Raw genomic sequence first — 25,691 nt, forward strand, 5'->3', positions numbered from 1 at the left:
AGGGGTGGGGGTGGGGGGGGTCACAGACACGCGCACAGAAACCGCGTGCACACCGAAAAACAAAGCAGATAGATAGATAGATGGAGTGGAAGTGGCCCTGACCAGGGGAGAATTGTTGTTAAGTGTCATCCAATTAACTTCCTCAATATCCTGCACAACAACCAGAGGTAAATATCAATTCACCCCTTCAGGAATTACAATGTGAAGATGAGACTCTGTGTGTGCCACTGTATATTCCTCAATAGAGATTTTCAATGTTTCGCAGCTAATATGTGGCTTAATGTGAATGATCTGCCTTTGGAGCAGCCATTATAGCGATACAGCCAAATACCGTTCATAACCAACAAAACTTTGTTTTGAAATGAAGTGGAGGGCCCAAGTATGTCAGGCCAGCTTTATGTTTAGAAAATGAAGCACGGGGCACAGACATGGGTTTGATTGTTTACATGTAAACATCATGTAGCATAAACAAAGAGCTGGAACAAGCTGATATATATGCCCAATATTGTAACACTTTACTTTAAGTCCCCACCTAGCCTTCATAGGCACTATACAAACATTTAATACATGGTTTATGACACACTATAATGTAGTTCTAGTTTTAAAAGTTTATTATTTGTCAAGAATTATAACCTCTGCTACTTAGATATATACTGTTACAAATGTGTTTCACCACATTGTCATTTTCTTCTATTTATATACCAGCCTCCACTTACAGGTTCCCACACTGACAAATAGGCTATGTTAACACTTAATTCTACTTACAACCACATTATAGTGTTTTATAAGCCATTTATTAAATGTTTATATACAGCTTATAAATGCTAACTTCAAGCTACATAATGTAAATCAAAAGGGAACTCTGGATGTTAAGTAGTTATTAATATGAAGGCAGATTACAATTCTCATGTAGCAAAAACATGCAGCGGTTTAAAAAACAAGACTTGTTTTTAGATCCTGTTAATGTCAGGGAATGTCAGACATGTTAAAGGAAAAACGGTTCTGGAAGCACAGGATTCTGAGAAGACGGGTCCAGCTTGTGTTGTGTATTTACCTCTTCCACTGTGGTTGGACATATCCCTGAGTTTTTGGTCCTTGCTCCACCAGCCGAACGTGATGCTCGCCTCCACGCTGTCCCAGTTAAAGTGTTTTTACTCCTAGTCCTGCCCCGTCTGGCATGAGTGTGCTCCTGAGTGCACCGCCGATCACACGCTGCGGGAGGACACAGGGGTATATGAAACTGGCTGTTTGTCTTATGTGAAGCCTCTGAGCTCATACAGAGCAAATACTCAGCTGGTGTTCTCCACGGCACTCTGGGTGTCTTCATTAATGTCTACAGAGACGCTGGGCATTGCCTTCAAATTACTGCCTTAAATGAGCCAGGCTGTGGACAGCGCAAGGCCCAGCTGCAAAGCATTAAAAATCCTTTTTTTAACTCCTTTAACTTTAAGACTGTGTAGAAGTCCATGTATCTATATATTTGTTTAAAAATACTGTAATTTAACAATCTGTATTTTTAAAACAAAGACTTTCTTCCCCTTCAGTCAACCCAGATGGCTGCTCCTCTTACACATAAAATTTCCCTTTATTAAGCGCTTTGTAATTAGGATTGACTGGCCTCATTAATCACTTTATAATTGTTATAACCAGTAGTGTATATCATTTTGGCCCTTGAATAGCAAAATTGAGGAGTGATAAATGTATCATGATGTAACCTAGTTTTGATCTAAGTGGAGAAAGTAAAGCGATCATAGTTGGGGTGAGAGTTAAAGGAGAGAGAATCACGCTTCTGAACTGTGTTTCTTATTAGTGAACAAAATTACTATTAAACAAAACCTGACATTAACCCTGATTTAAAAAGAAAACATCAGCTATCACTACAAGGCTAAATTAAAGGATTTTTTTTAAAGATCAGGTGGCTACTCCATGTTGGATCTGTTGAACAGAATAGACATTGAAAAGAAAAAGAAAGAGGACTTAAAGATTTAAGAGATGTGACAAATTATTAGCATCTTCACTCTTAACTAAAAGATGTTACGTCTGTTGTAAATGTAGTGAATGCAGTTGTTATTGCCCATATAAGCCTTGATTACAGGCTTCATCTGCTCAGCTGCTGCTGCTGCACACTTTTCCACCTGAAGAATGAACTGTGTGTTTTATAGGACTCCACGAAGCTCACAGTAACAAGAGCAAAACATTATGTGATATATCAATAAAAGGAAACGGTGTCACCATCTTAATGAATGCACATATGCACAGATCCTGGAAAAATGTACATTGAGGTCAACTGTTGGCATAATATATGATGATTAGTTTTTAAAACACAAGTGAAAAAGAATCACCCTGTTGATTTGAGTGTGTGTAACTGCTTAATGCTAAAATTTAAAGTGTCATTTAAGTGTGTCAGGTGCTGTTATGTCCTGCTGGGTGACACTTAAAAATAAACCAAATAATCAGCAGACTGTCACAGACTGTTAGATGATTGACAACACAAGTTAAGGTGCAGTGTTTGGTTTGATTCAAACTTATTTTGATTTGTCGCTAATAACATTTAAACTGTGATAAGATTAGGAATAAGGCCTACTGTGCTGTTGCCAGGTTTAATTAAGTTTTGTCTTTTGATGCTTGTGTGAGGATTAACCTATTTGGCATCAATACATTTATTGAAAAGCACATTTGAAAATGCAGTATAACTTAAAATGTAATCTAAACTTTACATTTGTGTAATCTAAAAGTTTTTCTTTCTTTTTTTTTAGTAGGCCTTTATCATGACTGTTTGTATGTTGTGATGTGAAAAACTCTCCAAAATCCTGAATATTTTTATTTCAAACTTTGGCTTACCTCTAAATCATATGATACAAAAATAAAAATCCTATTTTTAAAAATTCCACATTTTTAATGTGAATAAAATGATTTTACTTCTTTATTAGCTGTAACACAATTACATAATTATCCCGATAACATAACAATAGAACTGAGTAATTAATAAATCACTAATCATTGAGTTATCAATTAATCACACTGAGAACTGACTGAAAAACTGAAAACAAAGACATTTCTTACATTTCCATGATTTTGAAATTGAACAATGTGGCTCTGAGTATAATGTAATTAAGCCTTTTAATATGAATACTTGTATATAACTACTATTTTAACTTTTACTTACTGATATTAATTGTCCGTTAATAATAACTATAGTTAACATGAAGATATGAACATTTAATACCTGCAGGATTTTTCCACTTGGCCTCGTTGTTGCAGAAATTTTAAATGTATTTTTTCATCAGGTCATCACGTGACTTTTTGCATTTTATATTACGGTTTATGTCTATCTCGTTTTTTCTGTTTAATTCTAAACGTGAATTGTTCAACTTTAGCTGTACATTGTTTATAGCCAACGCTCACAGTCGACCCTCACGCATTTTTTATTAAAGAACGAGACTAATGGTTTGCGCATGGTTACAAGCTGTTGGGATTTTCGCATTAAAGGAATGTAAAGATTTAGAGAGTTAAACTGCATTAGATGAGAGGAAATAGATATTGTAGTAGGACTACATTAAAACTACAGCCTATAAACTCTTACACTGGGCCAAGCATATATATACGTACATGTTTATTATTTATCTACAGCCTCAGAGTCACTTCTGAAAATTCAGTTTCATTTAACATTCAGGTACTTTTTCACAATGATGACTGTCACCATGAGGGGAACGTGGACGATTATTTTTGTTCTACAACAAACTTTACGCTTATCTGGACCTGGCTCATATCTTTACATCATAATTATAATTATAAAAATCTTGTCTCATTAATAATGCCTCATTATCTACCTATCACCAGACAGAACCACGTTGGGCAGGCAGCGCTGTCTGCTGCGTGTTTTTTGTATTATTTAAGTCTCTGGTTCAGATCGCTCTCTTCAGATCTGCGGATTACGAGGCCATCACAATCAGACATCATGTAACTCAGCTAGATTTCAGCGAGCACTTTAAATGAGAGCCTACCTTTCTCCGATGGAGCTCCAAATAAAAACGTCCCCCAGCAGATATTGTGATATTATCCAAATGGTGGGACTCTGGTGGTGTAACGCGGCGTGCGTCCGAGCTGTTGTGTTGTGTTGTGTGTGTGCGCAGCCGACACTCAGCCAGGTTTTATCCAACCGGGGTTGCGCAGAGGATGGAGCCCCGCAGCCATTGGAGGAGGAGGTAGAGAGAAAGGAGGAGGTGTGGTTTTATGGAAAAGAGAGGAGCAACCCCCCATCCACCCCTCCAGGATGACTGACCCTGTGTTTTGATGGCACTGAGCGACTGTACGGAAACACTTGTCACGGAGACGGCTTGTTTCCCATTCACCTCCAGCGACAGCCCCGCTTTGATTAGACCGTGTACTGCAATGTGGCACCGCTTCCGACGGTCCGAGCGCCGTTTACACACACGATTTAGTGCTTGATTTGCTGCGATCCGTCACAGGTTCCCCCTGACAGGTAGACTAACACCTGACTGAGAGGCGGTCCCGCAATTTGGTCTCTTAATTCCAATACATGTTTACTGAGCACTCGTTGTGCAAATAGAGGAAAATGAAATAAAATCACCAAAGGAGCAAAATCAGTCTTTGGTCCAAACTTACTCAGGAAACTTTTCAAAGTTTGTCAAACTGATTCAGATTTTAACCTTCAGTTCTTCAGTATGATCAATATAATATCATTATAATAGCATATAAAATTGCTAAACTGTTGTGAATACATCAAAGGGGGTATTTAAATCTCTATCCGTGTATGTTCACATCTGTCTTTTACTCAAATAAAACACCTGGAATCATGAAATAACTATATATCTCAAGTCATGTGACAGAGTGGTCCAGAGAAGTACCTTTTGGTAAAGTTTGGACCAACTTTTTTCTATTTATTTCCTAATAATATTGTAATTGTGTGGCCTTAAAACTATATTATTATTATTTTATTATTATTATTATTATAATTATATAACATCACATTTGGTGGAATCTGTCGTGTCTCCTCTTGCTCTTTTCCGTCAATTCATCTTTTAAATCGAGTCTTTCTGCCTCTATTGGTCAGATAAAGAGTAATTAAATCAAAATAAACACAAACTCGTTTAGAACACGCACATGCCACAATGAAATAAGTAAAAATGGTAAAATCTAGAAGAAACAGAAATTGCAGAACTTCTCTGCTCAGTCTGTAGCTGCCTCTGGATGCTGCAGTTTATTTCTCAGCCAGAAAAACTTGCACGTATGTCTGTGCTGAGGTGTGAGTGACTCCATAAGACAATATTTCTGTGCTGCGTTTTTTTTTTTTTTTTTTTTTTTTGCTTGGATGAAAAAGACATGAAGCCTCTGGGAAGCGCAGTGAGTTGACTCAAGTTGACTTCTAAACCAGGCCCTGCATATACGCGTGATGTCACACCAGGGTGCCAGGACCCCCCTTAGTTAAAACGCTGTTAATGTTGTTCTCACAAACCTGTAAAACAAACTCAACACCTCTAATGACACTCATCCATGGCACCATGTCCCCTGTCTGATTTATCCAGCCATATGGAGCTTCTTTTTTTCTTTTTTTTAGGGAAACTGATCTATGGGAGAAACCAGACAAAACTAAAATTAATTGCTTCACTTGGTGTAACTAAAGATCTGAAAAATTAAAAAAAAAAAAATAGTTTATAGACATGTATTTAGTTTCAGGACAGGTTTTCAACCAGAAAATGGAAGAACAATGCGGATCTGAGCAACTTCATTCCTTATCTGGTCAGTTTGTGATTGAAGTCTTTTATTCCTCGTCTTTTAAAAGCTCTGACTCGACATCAGTGCCGCTGCAGAACAATGGGACGAGTGTTTTGAAATAAATAACACCGTCAAGAGACTAAAGGGAATCATAACATCAGCTGGAAACAGAGACAGTCCTCTGTAAAGTGACCAGAGCGCAGAGAAAATGACAAAGTGCCTGGAGGGAGAGGTGGCAGAAGAGAAGAGAGAGAGGTTACAGAGAGTTTAACAAGGGATTAAAACTCATAGATTGGTATCTATCACGATGATACTGTGAATTAAAATGGCTCGTAATTACACGGGTCCACTCGCCAAGGGGCAGAATTCATACACGCCCTAAATCCGGCCTCTCGTAGCGCATAAAGCGGGATATTAAGAAAATATCCAAAAGTAATGATGTGAAGCTGCAACTGTGAGATGTGAAGCATCTCCATATTAACCCCCGAATAGGTTTTTCTTTTCGTTTTTCATGTGGCTTGTCAAGTAGGATGCTGACAAATATCATTTGAGCTCAGTTACAACAGTTGATCATTGTAGTTTAGTGGGAGACAAAATTCTCGATCTCACCTGCTTCAATTCGCTGCTGACACCTACAGAGAGAAGAGAGGAGGTAAAGTGAGGATCATAACGTAGATCACCTTGAACACACACACACGAAGAGAAAGACAGGAATCCAAGAAGACAAAGACATATTGTCGTTAAATTATTGCCATTCTGAACTTTATAATCATTTAAAATCGTCCTTTTCACTTGGAAAAAGTCTGTTGTCAAAAAAAAAAGAAAAAAAAATTGTTGGCCATGGCCTATACTACTGTCCTCATTTAAAACTAAATCTGCTAGGTGATATAGTGAAAAGACAATTGACAGTTTAATGGAACAGCTGACTGTTTAATGACACAAATTATGAGGCTATTTGTCCTATTAAACAGTTTTTTTTTTATTTTTTTTTATGTTTTTCTGTATGTCCACAGGCCTACTCCTGAGAGATGTGGTAGACTATAGAAAGGAGTTGAATAACCAATAAAATGCTTCAGTGATGCTGACAAGGTGCAACTTAAACAAATCCCGGAAGATAATTAAGAATACATAAAGTAGAAAAAAATATTTGATAAAATATCATTTGCATGCTGGTTGACATATTTAATAAATTGAATTTTGATGCAGAATTATCCAACACTAGGCTGGCAGACAAGAGATGCAACCCTCGTGAACAAAAGATTCATTAAACACACTTTAGCATCTATAAAACCATATACTGTAGTCATAAGCAGCTAGAAGTGTTTATTAACGTATTTGTTAACAACTATATAAGCCATGAGTGGAGGCTGCTGTATAAGCAGATGATGAATTCAGTAATAAAGTTATGATTCTAGACAAATACAAATACAGTAGCAGGACACTTGAAATGTTACTCACCCTTTGGCAGACTGCGTGTAGCCTTGAACACACTTCTTCAAGCCCTGGCCCACTTGCAGTTTTTATCCCCAAATCTGCAGACCCATCATTTTTCTTCTTGTGTATATGCTGCAGATTTTAACTGTATGTACTCTGTAAACTGCAGCTACATTGAGTAAAAAAGGTGACAAGTGCTTAGTTAAAGTGTCGAAACAAATTCTCATTTTAAGCTTCCCCTTCACTTTACAGCAACTGTGATTTGGTCGTAGCTTATGATATAATATTACGTTTAGGTGTTTTTTTCTTATCGGGTGTGTCTTGTTTACGGCTGTTTCTCCGGATTTACTTCTCCCAGAAAAGTTTGTGTCCCCGTAAAAAAAAAAAAAAAAAAAAAAAAAGCAGTGTAACCTGCGGCGACAGAGGTGAGGGTAAAAGGTCAGAGCAAACACTTCCGACTGCAGCGATAAGAGGAAAACACGCACAACTACTTTGCTGTTCATCACCTAGTTTTGGGGATATTTTCAACGTGACTGACACAGGAGCTGCCTGATGCCAATACAGCAGAAAAGTAAAGTGGAAAGGATCTGGTTTTCCAGATATAAAGTCCATTGCTTTCAGCTCATAGGCTATAAACGGGGATCTTCATTTTAATCGGTACTTGCTATTTCTGCATGGAGGGCAGGGGTATTATAGCAAAAACCTTATTAAACTTTGGTCAAAATAAAGCATCACAGAGAATAGTTTACAAGTAGGATAATAATATGAAAAGTACATAAAGAATATGGGCTAAAAAAAAGTCAGAAAACGTCACACCAAAGAGCGCACATGATATTGGAGGAATATGACTGTGAGACCTATGAAGATGAATTATAAACACAGTGAGTGACTCCACACCAAACTCTCAAAGAACTTTACAACATTTTTAACTAAAAATATATGTTTATCAGCAGCTGTGAGCAGCTCGGCCTCCCCCCATCTTTCATCCCTCACTCGGAACAGAGCAGAGGTGTGACTGTCCATGTCTGACTCGCAGTGTGCGCGCTCCCGCAGTGATGCATCACTCACCGCCCGCTCCGCTGCGCGCTCCCGCAAGAAAAGATGAATGCTTCCCGGGGAAAAGCACCCACTTAATGACAACTTTTATAAATCTGGCCGAGCGAGCATGCACGCACGTCTCTTTGTGGCCAGCCAGTCGAGGTGAGGCAGGTAATTAGGTCATAATAGCTGGAGAAACACCTCAGTATTGATGATCCCATTAGGGTGATGATTTTCCCAGTGCACAAGTTGCTGAAACCGACGTTTTCTACCCTGGTCTTGGTTAAGAGGGTTTCCTGCACTGATATTTACATGGACAATAATTACATTTTATGCAATATATACAAGGTGAATGAGAGTCAGGATTGATATTTATTTATTCAAATTTCCCTTTTATGTTTTTAGCCTTTATTTGTAATTTAAATAAAACATTTGACATTTTGTTAAGGGGCCCTCTGAGGACCACAGAAAGTCCTCAGGTGTCCCAGTATGTCACTGGGGGGTCTGTGACACAACATAGTGAAGTCCACAACAGCACATATTTGATATGAGGAGTTTTGTTTCACAGTTTGCCAAGAAAGCAGTATAGACATCTGAATATAGCAGTGGTTTACAGCATTGCCCATATGTTGCCATATGGGATCCAGTCATGTTTAGGTTCTGAGCCTCACTTCCTCGCTGTTACTGTCATGATGCATGTGTTGCCAATAGCTTTTCAGCTTTCCCTCCCTCATCCTTTTCTCTCCAACCAGCCTTTACCATCTGTTTTGGCTCCCCTCCATTCTGTCCTCTCATCTTTTTCTCCTCATCTTCCTGTGTTTTGTGCACTGTCCACCCTCCCTCCAGCTTTGTCTGTCTTAGTCCAGCCCCGTCCATTGTTCCCCCTGTGCCTCCCATTTCCGCTTTGGTGTTGCCCTCTGACCCCACACTCTGTCCTCCCCCTGTCCCTCCTGCTGATGCCCCCACCCCACCCTGCCCAGGACCCCAAATCTTCTTGTTCTTCTCTTGACTGCTCTCCCTTTAAGTTTTTTTTGGAGGGGGGGGGGGTGGCTAATAACTGTTGCCAGCAAGCTCCACACAAAATCCCAGTGTGATTGCTATTGTGAGGTCTACAATGGCATACAGGCTGTAATGGCCATTAGCAACAGAAGGGGCCTGGTCTGCGAGCAGCGTTTAGTTGTGTTTAGCCCGCATGAAATTTGGAAGGGTGGTCTGATGCGAACTCTACTAACCTTCAATTGATCAGCCACAAGTTTTTCATCTGCTCCGTCTCAGTTTCTATTGGTCCATCGCCAACTCTCTTCCTCACTGCACGTGGTAAAAGGAGAAGAATTGACCAAAATGTGCAGTCGTCACCTTAATGATTTCCATGAATGAATTCAGCGTGGGTGATACAGGCCACAAACACACACACGCACCCCCATCGACACACACTAGTAATTGCAGGAGACTTTGAGGATCAGAGCGACTGGTGAACCTTGTCTTCATGCCTGTCAGTCAGAAGTGGTTTCCACGGAGACGGTCATCACAAAGTTGGCAATTGGCTGCAATGTTGTGAGGGATGTGGAGCCGAGTGTCCTCATGGGAACTCAGGTGCACCTCCTGCAAGCAGAGAGATGGGTAACAGATTTAATCAGATGAACAGGAGCCTCATTATCCACAGAGCAGTTTGTAGCTGTAATGCAGAAAATGTAAAAGCACAACTCTGTTATCAGCTGGAGTGAATGTCAGCGAGCAAACCAAACACTTAGTGTCATCTTCTGCATCAGTGTCTTGGTTCTAATTAACTTGCTAAAGAGACTCAGAACAGGGCCATTTTACACAAGAGGAAGATTTTGTCATGTATAAGTGTCTTTGAGAAAATATCCTCATCTATAATTGACAAAAATTAAAGGGTCATTTTCATGAGGGTGAGAGTGTTCACAATGTGGTCTGTGGATTATCCAGATATGTATATGTATATACATATATATATATATTCATTAGTGTATGTCATATATATATATATATATATATTCAAACAGTCAATTTTAAATTTCTGATATAATGTAGGTGTGACTGACGTCAGTGTACTCTTCTGCCTGTGTTGTCAACAGACGATAAAGTGGAAAGAAATGTTAACATTGTAATGCTAACAGGCATTAAGAGAGACAGAGAGAGTGCCTGCAGATTTACTGCTGTGATGTCCCACTGATGCGTCGTGTTTGACGATTACGGATAGCCCAGGGTAATAGCAATGTAATTAGGCCTTTACTGTCGTGTAATTCTCCGTCAAGCACATTGTCAATATCTTGGTTGATGAGGTTGAAAGTGAGATTGGAATCCAGTGACCCGGGCCAGCCGCCGTAATAACGAAACACACACACGTACACACACACACACACACACACACACGCACGCACACACACACACACACACACACACACACATGCACAGACAGAGTGCTTGTAATGCAGTGTTGCTGCTGTGATATTTGCTTTTGTCCCAGTGTTGATCTAAGCTGACATTATGCTGTATGGCCCTGATCGCTGTTTGTCTGAGTGTTACATTTGTCATCTGTGGGAGGGCAAACGAGGGATCAGGGGGACTGGAGAGCAAAGTGAGAGAGTGAGGGAGGGATGGCCTGGCAGGTGAAGGAGCGAGGGATAGAGAGTGAATGAGAGAAGGGTGGGGGGTGGGAGGGGGGTGTATGTGCTCATCTCTTGTGTGTCAGTTGCAGATCTGCTGGTGCGGAAGCAGATCTTTTCCCTCAGTGACTCTATTAATTTACCTCATTTATCTTAACCAACCCCCCCTCCCCCCAATAAATACTGGAGACCTCAGTCCATGTGTATGTGTGTGTGTGTGCGCGCGTGTGGGTGCGTGTGTACAACCATGCATCTGTATGTGTGTGTGTGTGTGTGTGTGTGATGGAATAAAAACACAGCAGCTCCCCTTTCTATTCCCAGAGGACAAATCCGTGGCGGAAAAACTCATTTTCCTGCAAATAGTTTGTCAGCCAAGCTAGGAGGAGTGATAAATTATCACAGACGTTAGGTGAAGGAGGGTGACTGGAAGAAGAGGAAAGCCCTCTCTCTCTCTCTCTCTCTCTTCTCACACACACAAACACACACACCCCTTTCTCTCATCCTCACTCTTTCCTAAAAAATCTCCTCCTACTATCATTTCCATTTACGTCTGATTTCTCTCATCCTGCATCTTAGATTCCAGCTCTGATCACAACAGGATACATGCATTTCACATGAATACCCTCTCCCAGATACACACCCACACATGCCGTTTGTACACACACACATACACACACACACACACACCCATACACACACACACACAGTACCTAGTGCGAGTTGGAATTGGGAAAATGTGGTCGCCCCTACAACTCAAGTGTGACTCCCCCATTCCAAATGATAAATTGATGGCCAGAAAAATGGATTTGTTTTCAACTAGTAACACATCAAAGAAATAATAATTCTGTGTGGAGAAGAGTGGCGGGATGATGAATGGGGTGGACAGCTGGATCACAATGGAGTGAGTGAGTGAGTGAGTGAGAAAGAGAGAAAGAGAGAGAGAGAGATGAAGGAGTAGGATGTGAGAGAGCAACTGCAAAATCAACACGCAAACAAAACACTGTCAGACAGCTGAAATGGTTTTGCACTGTATGTTTCTTAACAGCCTAACTCTGGGTTGACATGTCTCTAATCCCAGTCTCAACTGGCCAAATCACACATATGTGATTGTTGGACATCTCACTCCAAAAGCTTGGGCATTATTGTGCTGCTTTAACAAGAGTATATACACGAGTATTATGAGGGTGGCACACAGATAGCTGTTGGATGGGGTTGAGCTCAAGCTCAATGACTCTGTGCAGGCCAGTCAAGTTCCTCCACACCGCAGAGGCATATTGTCATAATGAAAGAGAAGAACACCTTCCCATACTGTTGCAACAATGTGGCCCTGTTGTGTTTATTCATTAGACGACTACTTTCTTTCTATTATTATCAAATAACATACTTTAAAACCACAGGATCTGTTTTTATTTTTGCATCAAAATTTGCAGCTGGTAAGAGATTTTTTGTAAAAAAGAAAAAAAAAAATTAAGATCTTATTCAATTTAGATTAAGAGAATTATGACTAAGAATTATGTGTCAATGTTGTGTCATGTGACTTTGAGAACTTGTACTTCAATTTTTATCTCAGTCATCTAAGTTTGTTATGGATAACTATAGTAATGTGGCGCTACTTACTTTCTGTTATTTTAATGCCAACTATGGACTACCCAAAATAAAGCACTGCTGTATCTGCTCTTCTACTAAACTATGCTATGATTTCTCGCTTCAAGAAAACAGCACTTTCTCTTAATTTTAATCCATAATTCTAAAGCTCTCCAAGAGTTTTGTGAATTCAAAATAAACAGACCAGAAAAACTACTAACACCTTTGGGAAATCATCACCACAGCCTTCAGTGGACAGTGTGTGATGAGTGAAGCTTAGAGCAGCAGTCCAGCAGGTGTCCCTAGAGCTGAAGATACTTTATGCAAACAAAGAAATGAATTGCTGCACTTATCCTCATCCACACAGTTTAGTCAGCTGGTCATAATGGTCACAGATATAAAAAGCAGATGATTGAAGCAATTCTTTGACAGCCAAGTGAAGAAAATGTTGACAAATGGTTTAGAATATACAGTATGTCTGAGAAGCTTGATCAAAATTTAATGCTGTATTTTTATTTTATTTACTATGATACTTGAGCTAAAATGACCAAAATATTGCTTCTCACCAAGTATCTCACTTTATGTATATTTGTGAAAATGATCTAGTTTAATTTAATGCAACGTCATTATCGCATGCATTACAAATTAAATAGATTTTTAAGAAAACCCCTCGAGATGAATTTAAAGTACTCCTCAAAACTGTACACTCTTACCACTGCAAGAGAAAGTATGAAGAGTGTGACATATAATTCAACCTAATGAAATTCCAAAATTGCTTATCTCCAACCGACTTATATCACAACAAAGTATTTAAACAAGACCAGCTTTGGTAATACAATCCCTACAAGGCTAAGTCTGAAACACACTGGCAAAATGTGTGAGATTCAACTAAACGTAAAATGTAAACACAACCGCTACAAATTCTGACAGGTGAACTGCAAACATAAATATTATCCTTACAAATCTATTATATTATAAGTCTGTGAAAACCATCAACCTTTTTATGTAACAGTTGACTTGTCCGATTACTACTGATATTTCTTGTATTCATTAAAAGCTTTAAATATCACAGCTGTCTGCAGGATCTTCTTACAGGATTTAACAATCACATTAATCACATATTTTTGGTTGTTAATGCTTGTTAAAAAAATGCAGCTAATTCTGAATCAAGAAAAGAGCTATTTCCAAGGCAGAAATATCAATATTTCATCATTTTCTCAAGCAACCACATCAGTGAGTTTGAAAAATAAACAGACATAGATGCTGCATTGATTAGCAGAAGAAAAACAACAGGTACAATTCAAAATCTCTTTGTGGATGAATTAAGGGATGCGTTTCTCTAGTAAGCTAAAAATCATCTTTATCTCTTTGTCTTTCAACATATCCACAGCTGCAATCCTCCCACTCAGCTCTTTCCCCACTCAAGTAGTCATCTCACTCTGGTAATAACCGTTAAGATAAGCGCTAAAATCACATCATCATAATCATCGTCGTTATCATCATTGTCTCTGGCCCCAGCACAGTTGCAATCAGAGCTAGAGCCAGAAATAACACAATTGCTTCCATATATTCACACAGTATTCAGGCAGTTATTTGGACTGGCACCGAGCATAGCGGATCATTAAATGTAAGAGGTGTTCTTCCCACTCGTTTGCTCTCTTCCCTCCAGGTTTCTAAAACTGATCCTGTGCGATGTCTATACCCAATGTGTGTGTTTTCATCCCACTCATTTTTTTCCAACCATATCTTACTTTTATTCTTTTTATCGCCACCCAGCCCTCCACCTCCCCACACTCTCTTCTCTCCCTTCGTAGTGATTGATGGAGTTAGGCAACAGAGCACAGAGCAACGTGTGGCCAACAGTCCAAGACAGCCTGCATCAGAGAAAAAAGAGAGGTTGGTGTGGAGAGGAGGAGGAGGAGGGTGGGGATTAAACGAAGAGAGAGGTAAAAGGAAGGGAAGGAAAGAGGAAGGGAACAGGGAGTTGGAGAGTGAGGGTGTGCGTGAAAGAGAAAAGGGGAGGGAGGAAGAGGGAGAGGAGTGTATGAGAGAGAGAGAGAGAGAGAGAGAGAGAGAGGGGGAGAGAGGGGAGCTCAGCTGAAAGCCACAGACTTAATTCTATGCATCATTAAGCAGTCTCACTCAATGCAACATCCCCTATACATCATCCACGCTCAGTAAACACAACGATGACATTACATTAGCAACTGCAAATGAATTTTCTTTTTAGAAGGAAATTGAGAATACTCTCTTTCTCTCCCTCTCTTTTACACTCTCTGGCACTCACAAAGCTCGAGCGCAGGCCATAAAAGGCAGGGAGATATCAACAAAATAAAAACACAAACAATATTTCCCTTTCCCTCTCTGGCACACACTCAGTGTGCAGAACAGTGCAGGGATTTGTGCACAAATACACACCTCTCTTATGCATTCTCCTGAAATGCATTTATAATATCAAGCCAACATCATAACCATAAACATTTTCATTTATACTGCTGCAGGAGATGTACATTATTTTATTTAAAGATAGGGTATCTCTGGTAGTTTAAGAGATTAAAGCGGGTTGTGTTGCGTACTGAGATATCACTCAATTTGTTTGTTAGTTTAATTTCATCTAGTCCTGGAGCCGATTGCACCAGCTGCTCATAAATTAGCCTAGTTATAATGTTAGTGTTTACAAAGTGGATATCTACACATCACTAATTAAAAAGGGCTACACCACACAAACTAGTTCTACATAGACATTAGTTGTTACTAAATATTTATGTCCAGTAGCTGCCATGTGGAACTGTTGCATAGCTAACAGAGCCAACTGACAAGCTAAGGTTAGCTTGCTAATATATTACCCGTTCAAACTGAACTGAAATGGGTAATGTGGTCGACCTGACACTTAAATTTAAAACCCACCTGGTCGCTGGTGACCAGTTTAAGCAATTGTCAATATTGATTGAATTATTTCAACCAGTCAGTTCATTGTACAATAACCATGAGAACAAAAGTATAATGCATTTAGATTTACCAGCAGCAAGATGGCGAAACCATGGCGACTTGACTACCTTCTGTCGAAGAAGCAGTCATTAAGTCCGATTGTCTGTCCATTTCTCATTATTAATAATCCTTTTGTCTGTAGGGGTCCATAGATTAAAAGAATCAAAATGGGCTTTCATAAAGGTATTCCAATTTATGAATATTGACATGGGGAATCCATTGCAGACAGCCTAGCAACTTCTTCCTCATCACTTCTTCCAACATGGAAACAATTTTTTCAAGTTCTGGGTGGGGGGCTTGGATATGCTTGTTTTCATTTTTGTATGATTACTGCTTACAAACTGGAAGTGTCCCCACAATGAGCTCCCATCTCGGGAGCGTCAAGTGAGGACAGCGAACGCACATATTCGAAAAATCTAATAATTGGATAACTCATTAGTGGTTTTAGCAGAGGAAGTTGTGAAAGGGACTGTCTCTAACTCATAAACTTATAAGGGACTTACACGTGAAACCATGAATTAAGCGTTAAAACTTCATGAAAACTTGTTTCTTTGCTTAATAATAATATAAGGCCTATTGTTGTTATTATTCAACTGTTTTTGGAGGTGAAAAAGAGAGTATTATTAGACTGATATGATCTTGATCTGGTTTGATCAGATATTAATCTAGTGGATAAAAGGGAGCAGCAAAATATGATGCAATTTTTATATACAGTGTATGACTGTATAGTTTTGTATTGTTGTTATGTTTTGACATAAACAAGTAATCACTCCCACTTAAGAGACAGGAAGTGTATACCATTTCATATCATTGGCGCTACTTGTAATTTGTCATCTTTGTTACAGAGTATCTCTGATTTTACAACAGCAACCCTTTCATTTCTGAACCAATTTGATCAAAAATTATGCTAAAATTAGAGTTAGAAGATAATATTTATGAAATTGGAATTAGAAGAGAAACAAAATTAAATGAAAGAGATTAAATATAATATTTAAACTACTGATATATTTGACCTTAGAGTTAAGGCCTACAAGACCCTAACGCCTATACAGCCTATGTATTTTTTGTATTATTATTTTATTATTTATTTTGTTATAAAGGACTGTCTTTTAACTTTAATATATTTCTATTTTTTTTAGTTAGGATACAGCTTGTGATACAACAGATACTGCCTGCTCACATCGTAGATTTCTAGCAACTGATTTACACATTACTAAAGTCTTAACGTGCTAAGACATGCCTTAAGTTTTAATGGTACAACCAGATTTTCTAAGTTACTAGTCTGAAACTAGCTAGTAGTTACTAAGAATGTAGGAAGGCACACAGATAGACACACATACACACACACACACACACACACACACACACACACACACGCACACCACACACACCACACACGCACACACAAAATTCACACACACACACATATTAGCTGTAATGCCGAAGAACACGTGAGTAACATAAATTATCAAGCAAGTCAAATGAATAATTATGTTTTTATTGCACAAATTATGCCCTTTCCCCTAAACTAGCCAGGCTCTGAGGCCTGGGAAATCTATTAAGGCAATGCTATAGATCATCCCATCCACTGTGGCGTGTGTATAGATCGGTTCGCTCATTTGAGGAATATTGAATCGGTTACAGTAAAGTAAGCCCCTGGATTGAGTCAAATGTAAAAATCCATGCATGTGTGAGGAGCTGTCAGAGTGTGCTGTAATGACGGATGGTGCTGGGTCTCTCTTTCAGCAAGAGGTGATAAAAAGTCAAATTATGAGTGCTGGGGAGGGACAAGAGAGTGTGGGAGAGCACAGACAGAGAAAAGAGAATTGGACCAGATCCGTCAAATGATAAGGGCAATCAGTCAATCTGAGAACGTTTTGCACGGTGGAAAGTGTTATTTCCTCCCAGTGCAGTGTGGAGTCAAGGGTCAGCAAGGGGTCAAGAGTATAACCTCTGACCTCTTGCTTGTGAATAGTGAGACAACAGTCAGTCAGTTATTGATTCATGGTCTTCACAGTTTACACATGTTATTATCTACTGGACATGATTGGTTTTCAATTGTAGTGATTTTTAGTGAAAGTACTTAAACACAAAGGAGTGACAAGGACTTGATCAGCGTGTAAAAACAAGCAATGGAGTACCAGAGACATGGAAAACAACCATTCAAACACCTCAGAGCACACAACCTCACACAATCAGAAGCACTTCCTAAATATTCAGTTCTGATATTTTGAAATTCTTCACTGTACTTGTTTCTCATGAGACAATATGTTCCTAATTCAGGTTTGTCAAAAACATCAACAGACACCGTATACTGTAACCTGTTTTGAAAAATGAAAAAAATTAATAAATCCCTCAAAATAAAGATTGCTTATGCAGGGATGTCCATGGAAATTGTCCCAGTTAAATGTCTTTTTATTGAGCTGCTACTCTGCCAAATTTACAAGTTTGTTCCAAAGCTGAAATGTTTTCCGAAATGAAATGAGCTTCCCATCACTGTAACACCATGGTGGCCAGAACTGGTGTAAAGTGATGAACTCCCAGTACCAATTGAATAAGAATCATAGTCTGAAACAGAATGCACACACTCCCACATCCTTACATAATTTGTAGTTTGACTTTGCTCAGAATTACGTGAAACACTAATACACCCATGAAAAGTCAGTCAATTTGTCTGGTAGCATCCCACTGTATCACCACAGCCGCCTCTTATTTCATCCTGACACCATCTCTCCCTCTCTGCTTTCTGTCAACATCAAACAGAGCCTCGGACCCCCTACCGGGCCGACCCCTACGCTGACCCCCTCCACGCTTTGAGACTGACCCGCTCTGAGGTGCGAACTTCTGTCCCCCAGCTGATAGAGCCTCCCGATCATTTTAACAGTCCCCATCCCTCCCTGTTTATGACTCTGCAGTTTGATTATAGCAAAGGGGGCTTGGAGAGGTAAGAGCCCCGGAGAGACACACACACACACACACACACACACACACACACACACTTGCATCAAAGGAGCTATGAGAGGAATGTGGACATTTGTTGTTTGTTTTATCATCCAGTACCAGCACTTATCTGCTTAATCATAAAGGATTGGCCTGGGAATGAGGCAGGAGGGACGCTGTGCTGGCCAAACAAACTATCCCCAACACTGTAATAGAGGGAAGTGCCAGATTCAATGTGCTTACAGCAGCTTACAAGGTACATGGGAGTTTTATGTGAAGAGAGAGCAGAAGAACAGAACAGAGAGAGGCCAATGTTTACTTTAACATTAAGTCCTGGCAAAGGACGGACTGTTCCTGTTACTAAAGACACACCTGAGTGAGCACTATTTATGATCCTTAGTTTAGATTGCACTTTTCCTTTTATGTTGGGGTGCATAGGGGTGTATTAGATAACCAGTTAATATATTATCTTGGAAGACTTTATTGATACATGGTTAACAATATTATGATACATCATCAATACACCAAGTATCATTGTTTCCATTAAACATATGGTTGAAAGTAAGGCGGCAACTACTGCTGTTTTTTCACTTTTGAGTAATCTTCCAATTATTTTCTAGATGAATCAATTAATCCTGTAGTTTGTGAATTGTCCCAAAAAAAAATAGTGGAGATATTGCCATCACACATTCTCTTAGCAGGAGGTGATGTCTTCAGATGCTTGTATGGTCTGAGAAAAGGTATAAAACAAAAGATATTTAATTTTCAATTAAACAAAATTAGCAAATTCTCATATTTGAGCAGCTGGAATCGGATATTTTTCCTTCCATTAGAGAGACATTATTTCTGGAACACTTTTGTTTTCTGGCACTACAACCTTTTTTATTTTACTGTTTTACATTTGAATCATTGTGGAGACCTGATGCACTTTGTTAAAAATTGTTTCCCATTTCACAGCAGTATGAATGCAGCAAATACAGTATATAGTGATTCCTGTTTTTGAACCATTTCATGTTTAAGGTATGTTTTCCTCCTCAGTTACACAGATACATTACTATTTGTAGATGTCTACCTTGCAATATATCATATCCCATAAATGTCTTTTTCTTAAGGAATGGTTGAGGTCGGAATAATTTCTTTATATCAGTCACCATCTGAGTTGAAACACCAATGCATCCCTCACCACTGCTCTAGCACTAAAGTGAGTGAAGCGTAGTTACAGTGTGTGAGATACACAACACTTTAATTAAGTTACAGGATCTCTCTCCGCCCTTTTTTCTCTCTCTGCCTCTGTGAGTCAATCAGACTCTCTGCCCTTCGTTTCCCCTGTGTGGGAGGCTGGTATGCTGGCCTGAGTAGCTGGGGAAGTCCCATGATTTATGGCCTTTTGCAGGCCTGACTGCCTTTCACCTCAGCGATTATAGAGCCAGAGGTAACGAGGAGTGGTTGCTCCAACCCTCTCTTGTATTTGGCAAATCCAATTTTATTCATTTGGGATTGAAAAGCACTTCACAGCCTTCGCCATCTGATTCACTTGCTGTTGGTAGATACAATTGGAAAGATTTATCAGACTACTTCTATGTGTAATTGCTTATATTTTTTACGGGTTGGGTGATTATCACGTGGATTAGATGTTAATGATTAAGCAATCCAGAGGGAGAGAGGAGGCCTTTTATTGTCTGTCTCACATGGTAGACTTTCATTTCTTCATTCATTACTTTCTTCTTTTTTGATGTATGCTCCACAGAGCCTTGTAAAAGCATTTGCATGAGCAAATTGAAAGCAGCTTTAATGGAAAAAATGTAGGTCTCCTTTTTCAGTTCGTTTAAGAAGATCTGTTATGGCTTATTATTTTCCTTGTGACTCTTTGCCCTGGTCAAGTGGCCCATACTGCTGTATCAACAATATTCAAATGTACTGTATAGGAGAAAACACACTCCTGCATGAGACCAAAGCCCACACTGACAGCTGAATCATTATGAGGTCCATTTTGAGGCTTTCTGCACTTGTTTCAGCCTCTATCGGAGGATCAAGCAACTCTGACATATTAAAATCAGCCAACCCTACATATGGAGAGGGACACACACACCGGCAGCAGCAGCAGGGCAGTAACTCAAGGCCAAAGCAGGAGGTTTATTTTTATCATGGGTAAAGGCTCCAAATCATGTTAGTATGAAGGGGGCTATATAAATGCAAATTGTATTGGAGAGCTATTAGTCCTGGAAAAGGTTTGTATGTAAATGCCCTATAGGAGCACTGCGGAGCACTCGGCCAGTTCAGATTAGTGGGGTTTGTGGCAAATGTGCTGCAAAAGACAAAATAGAAAAACAGGCAGAAAATGCAATTGCCTTGTGGTAAATCATGGTGAACAAGGTGAATAGTTGAGTAATTGAATGGCCAAGGTGTTTCTGTATGCTTTGTTGTGCATGCACGTGAGGTATGTTTCCTGTGTGCATGTGCAAGTGTTCATGTTTTATGGTCAATTTGTGCATGATAAAGATTTTTTACCTGAGCAGAACAGAGTGTGGCCATAAGCAGCTCTGTGTTTTTCTCTTCTTCTTTTGTTTCTTTGAATGTTTTTTTCCTTATTGTTTGTTCCTTTGTAGAAGTGAAATCAAGAAAATATTTGTCACTAAAAAAACGAATGAGCAAATAGTTGACGCAACACTAAACTAATTACTCTTGATTAATGTCTGCTCTGTGTATGGTTTAGAATCTCGTCTTGAGTATTGAATACAAAAAAAGAAGGTGATTATGAATGAACAAATCAAATATGGCACAGGATGCCACCTCACTGATGGAAAGTAAAGAATTTAATAATTGTGCATTAGGTTGTGAGAGACAATGCTAGTGCAAGGTCGCCCTCTAGCCATGAGTAAGGACACTCACAGGCATCCAACACCTATCAGTCATAAATCCACCACACAATAATGTTTATTTAGACAGACTTTGTCTACATACCCAGGTATTAAAAGTGCCACATTACAAAAACATGCATTCAGAAATAGCACTTTGAATAAAACAGCCTTTATACAGTATTTACATTTCAAGATATGCATTCACATCATCAGGAAGTTAACGTCACTCTATCGATAATTTCTATGTAATGTTTTCAAGTAAAGACAGAATATTCGAGGTGATAGTCATTAGAAAAATAACACAATCTGTCACCTCCTTGTCCTGGACATAAAATTACTGGATTGGTCAAATATAAAGTGCAACTGCAATTCTTCACGGATATTTCGCTTCCTGAATTATTTCTTCCGAAATGTTATATTTCTGCAAACCCAGGTCATGCCATCCTGGAAAAAAAACACAGACAACGTGATTGTGCTGTAAAAATTAATGAGATGAAATTGATGTGAGCCTAAAGAAAAACATGTCTAAAAGTGATATTTTGTTGCTGTTTGAATATCCTCTTTTACTGCAGCCCACTGGTAGTGATTATGAATTTAAGACAGGAAGAAGACAACTGTATTATAGCCTCTCTGCACAGTGTCTTTTACCTCTAATTAATACCAGTAAAATTAGGCATAAAATCAATGCAAAATGATGACATATAATATGTTGACAGGCAGTAGGAATCAAGGCTGGTGATGACATGGCCATACAAAGCTGAATAGCAGCAAAGCCTCTTAAGATAGATAATAACATGCTTTACTTGAACCTTAAGAGGAGTTCTCTGCTTCAACCTCTTTGTGTATGATAAAGTTGAATTTACTGTACACCCTCAGTTGGCCGATTACAAAAGAAAATAACTGCAGGGTTGCGCATAAGTAAATATTTGTAAAGAACTAGTTAGTCAATGAGCTTTAATGCGTCATGTACAAATTATGGTGATTATGGTATTATCATTTGCTGCTGATTTTATATGTATAAACAGTGTTGCTCAATACTTCTGCCACTAGTTACAAAATATATGATCATGAATGTTTAGGGTTAAATGTATTTACCTGAATTTTCATTAATTCCCATATGGTATTGCAAATTCACACACCATAGATGATAAACAGAAATAATTGATCCCTTGGCCTGTCCTAAGTACAGTAAAAGGGCTTTTGTCACTGTAGGTAAAATCCTCCCTTTAGTCAATTTGATGGAAGTGTCACTATTTAAATCTGAATGAAGTAGTCAATGAAAATATTCAGTGATTTCTCAAACTGACTGCAGAGCCAGTGCCACTCTGCAGCCTCAACCCTCACTACCAGTGAATGCGTGTTGTGTGTTTGACTGCGTGTAATGGAGTCACCTGAACTCCTTCAGCAGTGAGTGCTGAGCAGGCCTGGACCTGCCACATGCGATCCCGGATAGTGTGCAGACTGAGACTTTCTGCCAGCTCAGAGGCCGGGGTGGCTGTCATCAGGTCCTGCTTGTTGGCAAAGATTAGCAGTGGCACGGCAGCAAGCTTCTCCTCCTCCAGCAATTCAGCCAGCTCCTGGAGGAACAGACACACACGTTGGCAACATATTAATTTGTCCAAGTCCGAAAATTTAATGATTCTAGTGACTTTTGGCTTTAATTGCATCTAATATGATCAGAAACACTGGTAAAAGGAGAACTTTTAGAATGCATATAACAATGAAAATATTTTGTAACCTTCAAAATGTTCTGTGGTAATTGTATATGACAAGTAATCACACTAAAAATGGTTTAGTATCACACTCTTTTATTGAATCTCACCAGACTTGTCTCCTCAAACCTTTTCCTGTCTGAGCTGTCAATCACATAGATCTGCAAAGAATACAGTCATAGATATTAACAAACTGATAATACTGATAGGACTACTATCTGTGTATATTGAATATATTTGGTTATTGATTATCGTAACAAGCAGGTCAAATACATCAAACAGAACCTACCAGCACATCTGTGTTCTCAAAATAATTCCTCCAGTAGGGTCGGATCTTGCGCTGACCTCCAATGTCCCAAACATTCAACTTGAAGCCAGAAGACTGAACACTCTTTATATTGAAGCCCTGTTCAAAGATAACATGGATGCTTAATGCTTTTTTTAATACCCGATAATACTAGATTTGTAAGAGTGTGTGTATTTTTATACTTGAGTAGGGGTGATGTGGCTGATATCTTCAGCTGCCATCTGTTTCAGCAGAGTGGTCTTGCCAGCGTTGTCCAGACCTAACAACAGTAAGCGCACCTCCTGTTCTGGAGACTGTTTCAACCTCCGAAGAATGGACAACAGGCCCTGCAGGTGGATCAGAGTACAAGTTTGAGGTGATGAGCTTCAACGGCAGGTTCCAGGATGACATAACATATAGGGAGCATTTTCTCACTGTTTTGTCAAAGAGTCATACTCTGCTGTATCAGGTAAAGACTGGAATTTAAGAAGCACCCTGTGCAGTCTGCACCAGTCAACAGAGGCCAGCCTGGTGGCAAGGTCTGGCAGATGAACAAATCTGAGTGTGTACAGGAGGTTAAACCGTCATGGTATAGCAAGAATCATCCTGAGCATGAGGATTTAGCTTTTAGCCGCTTGCAGTGACCTACACATGAGGCGGGCCAAAAGCTCTCATTGTTCAGCCAAGATTAAGCACGTGCACAGTTAGTGGCCTGTGTCCAAAAGGTGGTAAGGAAGGCTTTGGCTCAAGCTATTTACCTTGCAGTGTGTTCTGATAAGATGGAAAAGCTGTCACTGCACTCTGTAACCTGTAACATATGTCCTACTTTCATAACTGGAATCAAGTGATTTTCAACAGATTTCCTGTCGATAGGCGAATCATTACATATCGTAATATTTTCAGCACATTTCAGTGCACATCTTTAAAAAAAAACATCTTGCTCTCTTTGTCTTTTTCTTGATTTTTTTAACGTTATCATTTTTGGATTGTACACTTATCACTTCTTGTCTTATGTATTCTCTTCTTTATCTCGCTTTCTTTCTTTTTTCTTGGACTGTAATGCACTTTGCAACTTCTATTTTCAAAAGCGCTATAAATCTGCTTGCTTCCCCATACGAAAAGGATGTCTTAATTGTTATATTAAAACTACAACTTGCCAAACAAGACAATTTCACTTCACTTGACAAGTGACAGCCCATATTATCATCGTCACCCTCAGTATCAACCTGTTGTTGACATTTTCATACACAAACAACTTTCTAAAACCTAAAGCAGTATGTTATCTCTCCTAACTAGGTTCTCCATTCACTGGCATTTACTGTTAGCCAGACTTAGCCAAAAGTTTCCAGTATCACACACATATCCAGAAATAGCAATTATCTATAGTTTCATATTGTAATTCCAAAGCTGCTATGCTAACTGTGATGACTCACCATGTTTCCCTCAGGTGTTGGTGTTGTGGCACTTGGTCAGGCTGAATGGATTAACATCTCCTGCCCCTGTTTCTTGGGTGAACAGCTGTCAAGTTCTGTTGCCATGGAAATAGTGACGTCAGCGTAAACAACTCTGACACAACGCCGGAAAAAACGGAGGTCCGCAAATGCACCATAGAAAATGTGAGCCCAAAAGTGATTTTAATGATTTCCATGCAAATACAGAGAGAAACTTTCAGAGAAGGGTTCCACAAAAATAACCTTTAACAAACGTTCCAGGAACGTACAAAAATAACCTTTGAGAAAAATTTAAAAGTAGGCTTCTTCTACTGACGGTAGTCAGCGAACGTTCAGCGAACCATATATTTTACCTAGAATTAACGTTTGCTGAACGTTCCCGGAACCGAACATTGTTAGCTGGGCAAACTATTGTCTTCAAAGATCACAAAGAAAAGCAATTTCCTGTTGACTGACTAGTCAATTGACCCACTGATTGTGGCAACTCTAATATAAGTTTTTACTTGGCTCTTTTATATTTGCCTTTTGTAAAGCACTTTATCACTGATATATGGTGCACTGTACATTGTGATATAGGGTTATAGGCTAAATTCACTTTATTAATATAATATTATTGTATATATTATTGTAGCAAAATGGAAGTTTTTGACAATGTGCAATTTACTGATGTAATTTAATTATAATGTAATTTCTAGTGCATGTTGAAATACATATGATAACTACTGTATTTCCCTATAATGTTGTTCCAAGTTTAGTTGCCACAAACTGTTAAAACCTACACTGACCTTTTATGTGTTAAAGTACTTAGAATTGAATTGAGATCATTACATTTTGATTGTTATAAATTAATAAATGTGAAAACTGCTGTTCCAACTGAGTGATAACGTCACCTCATAATTAAATAAAGAATAAAGAATTTATTTACTATGAAATAAGTGGTCATTTTACTTTGAACTTGAACCTGTATTATGTGAAATCATGTGCTTTTCAAAAGCGCATGCACAGCGCCCCCTATAGTCCAGCAGAAGTCTCCGTTT

At 39.0% G+C, this 25,691-nt stretch overlaps 2 protein-coding genes across 6 annotated transcripts in view; both read right to left on the bottom strand.

Annotated features, from left to right (window-relative positions):
• The window catches only part of pax8 (paired box 8), a 13,380-nt gene extending 9,270 nt beyond the window's left edge, over positions 1–4,110 (bottom strand). For all 5 annotated transcript variants that reach the window (XM_023419441.2, XM_023419440.2, XM_023419439.2 and 2 more), the window contains exons 1-2: positions 4,005–4,110; positions 1,055–1,212 (exon numbers count right to left, since the gene is read on the bottom strand). In XM_023419441.2, coding sequence (XP_023275209.1) covers positions 1,055–1,076 — 22 coding nt within the window. In that variant the 5' untranslated portion in view covers positions 1,077–1,212; positions 4,005–4,110. The remainder of the gene's footprint in view (positions 1–1,054; positions 1,213–4,004) is intronic.
• Positions 4,111–21,263: 17,153 nt separating this feature from the next.
• LOC111664728 (ADP-ribosylation factor-like protein 3) lies at positions 21,264–23,878 on the bottom strand. Its single transcript, XM_087177502.1, has 6 exons — positions 23,853–23,878; positions 23,407–23,587; positions 23,207–23,323; positions 23,028–23,078; positions 22,597–22,782; positions 21,264–21,649 (listed from the first exon to the last, which is right to left on the bottom strand). The coding sequence occupies exons 1-6, from the start codon at positions 23,876–23,878 to the stop codon at positions 21,602–21,604; spliced, it is 609 nt and encodes a 202-aa protein (XP_087033628.1). The 3' UTR covers positions 21,264–21,601.
• Between the last annotated feature and the right edge of the window lie 1,813 nt (positions 23,879–25,691).

This window comes from Seriola lalandi, unplaced genomic scaffold (assembly GCF_002814215.2).
Source record: "Seriola lalandi dorsalis isolate HSWRI2012SDOR001 ecotype SW California unplaced genomic scaffold, Sedor1 jcf7180002054606, whole genome shotgun sequence".
Taxonomy (NCBI): Eukaryota; Metazoa; Chordata; class Actinopteri; order Carangiformes; family Carangidae; genus Seriola; species Seriola lalandi.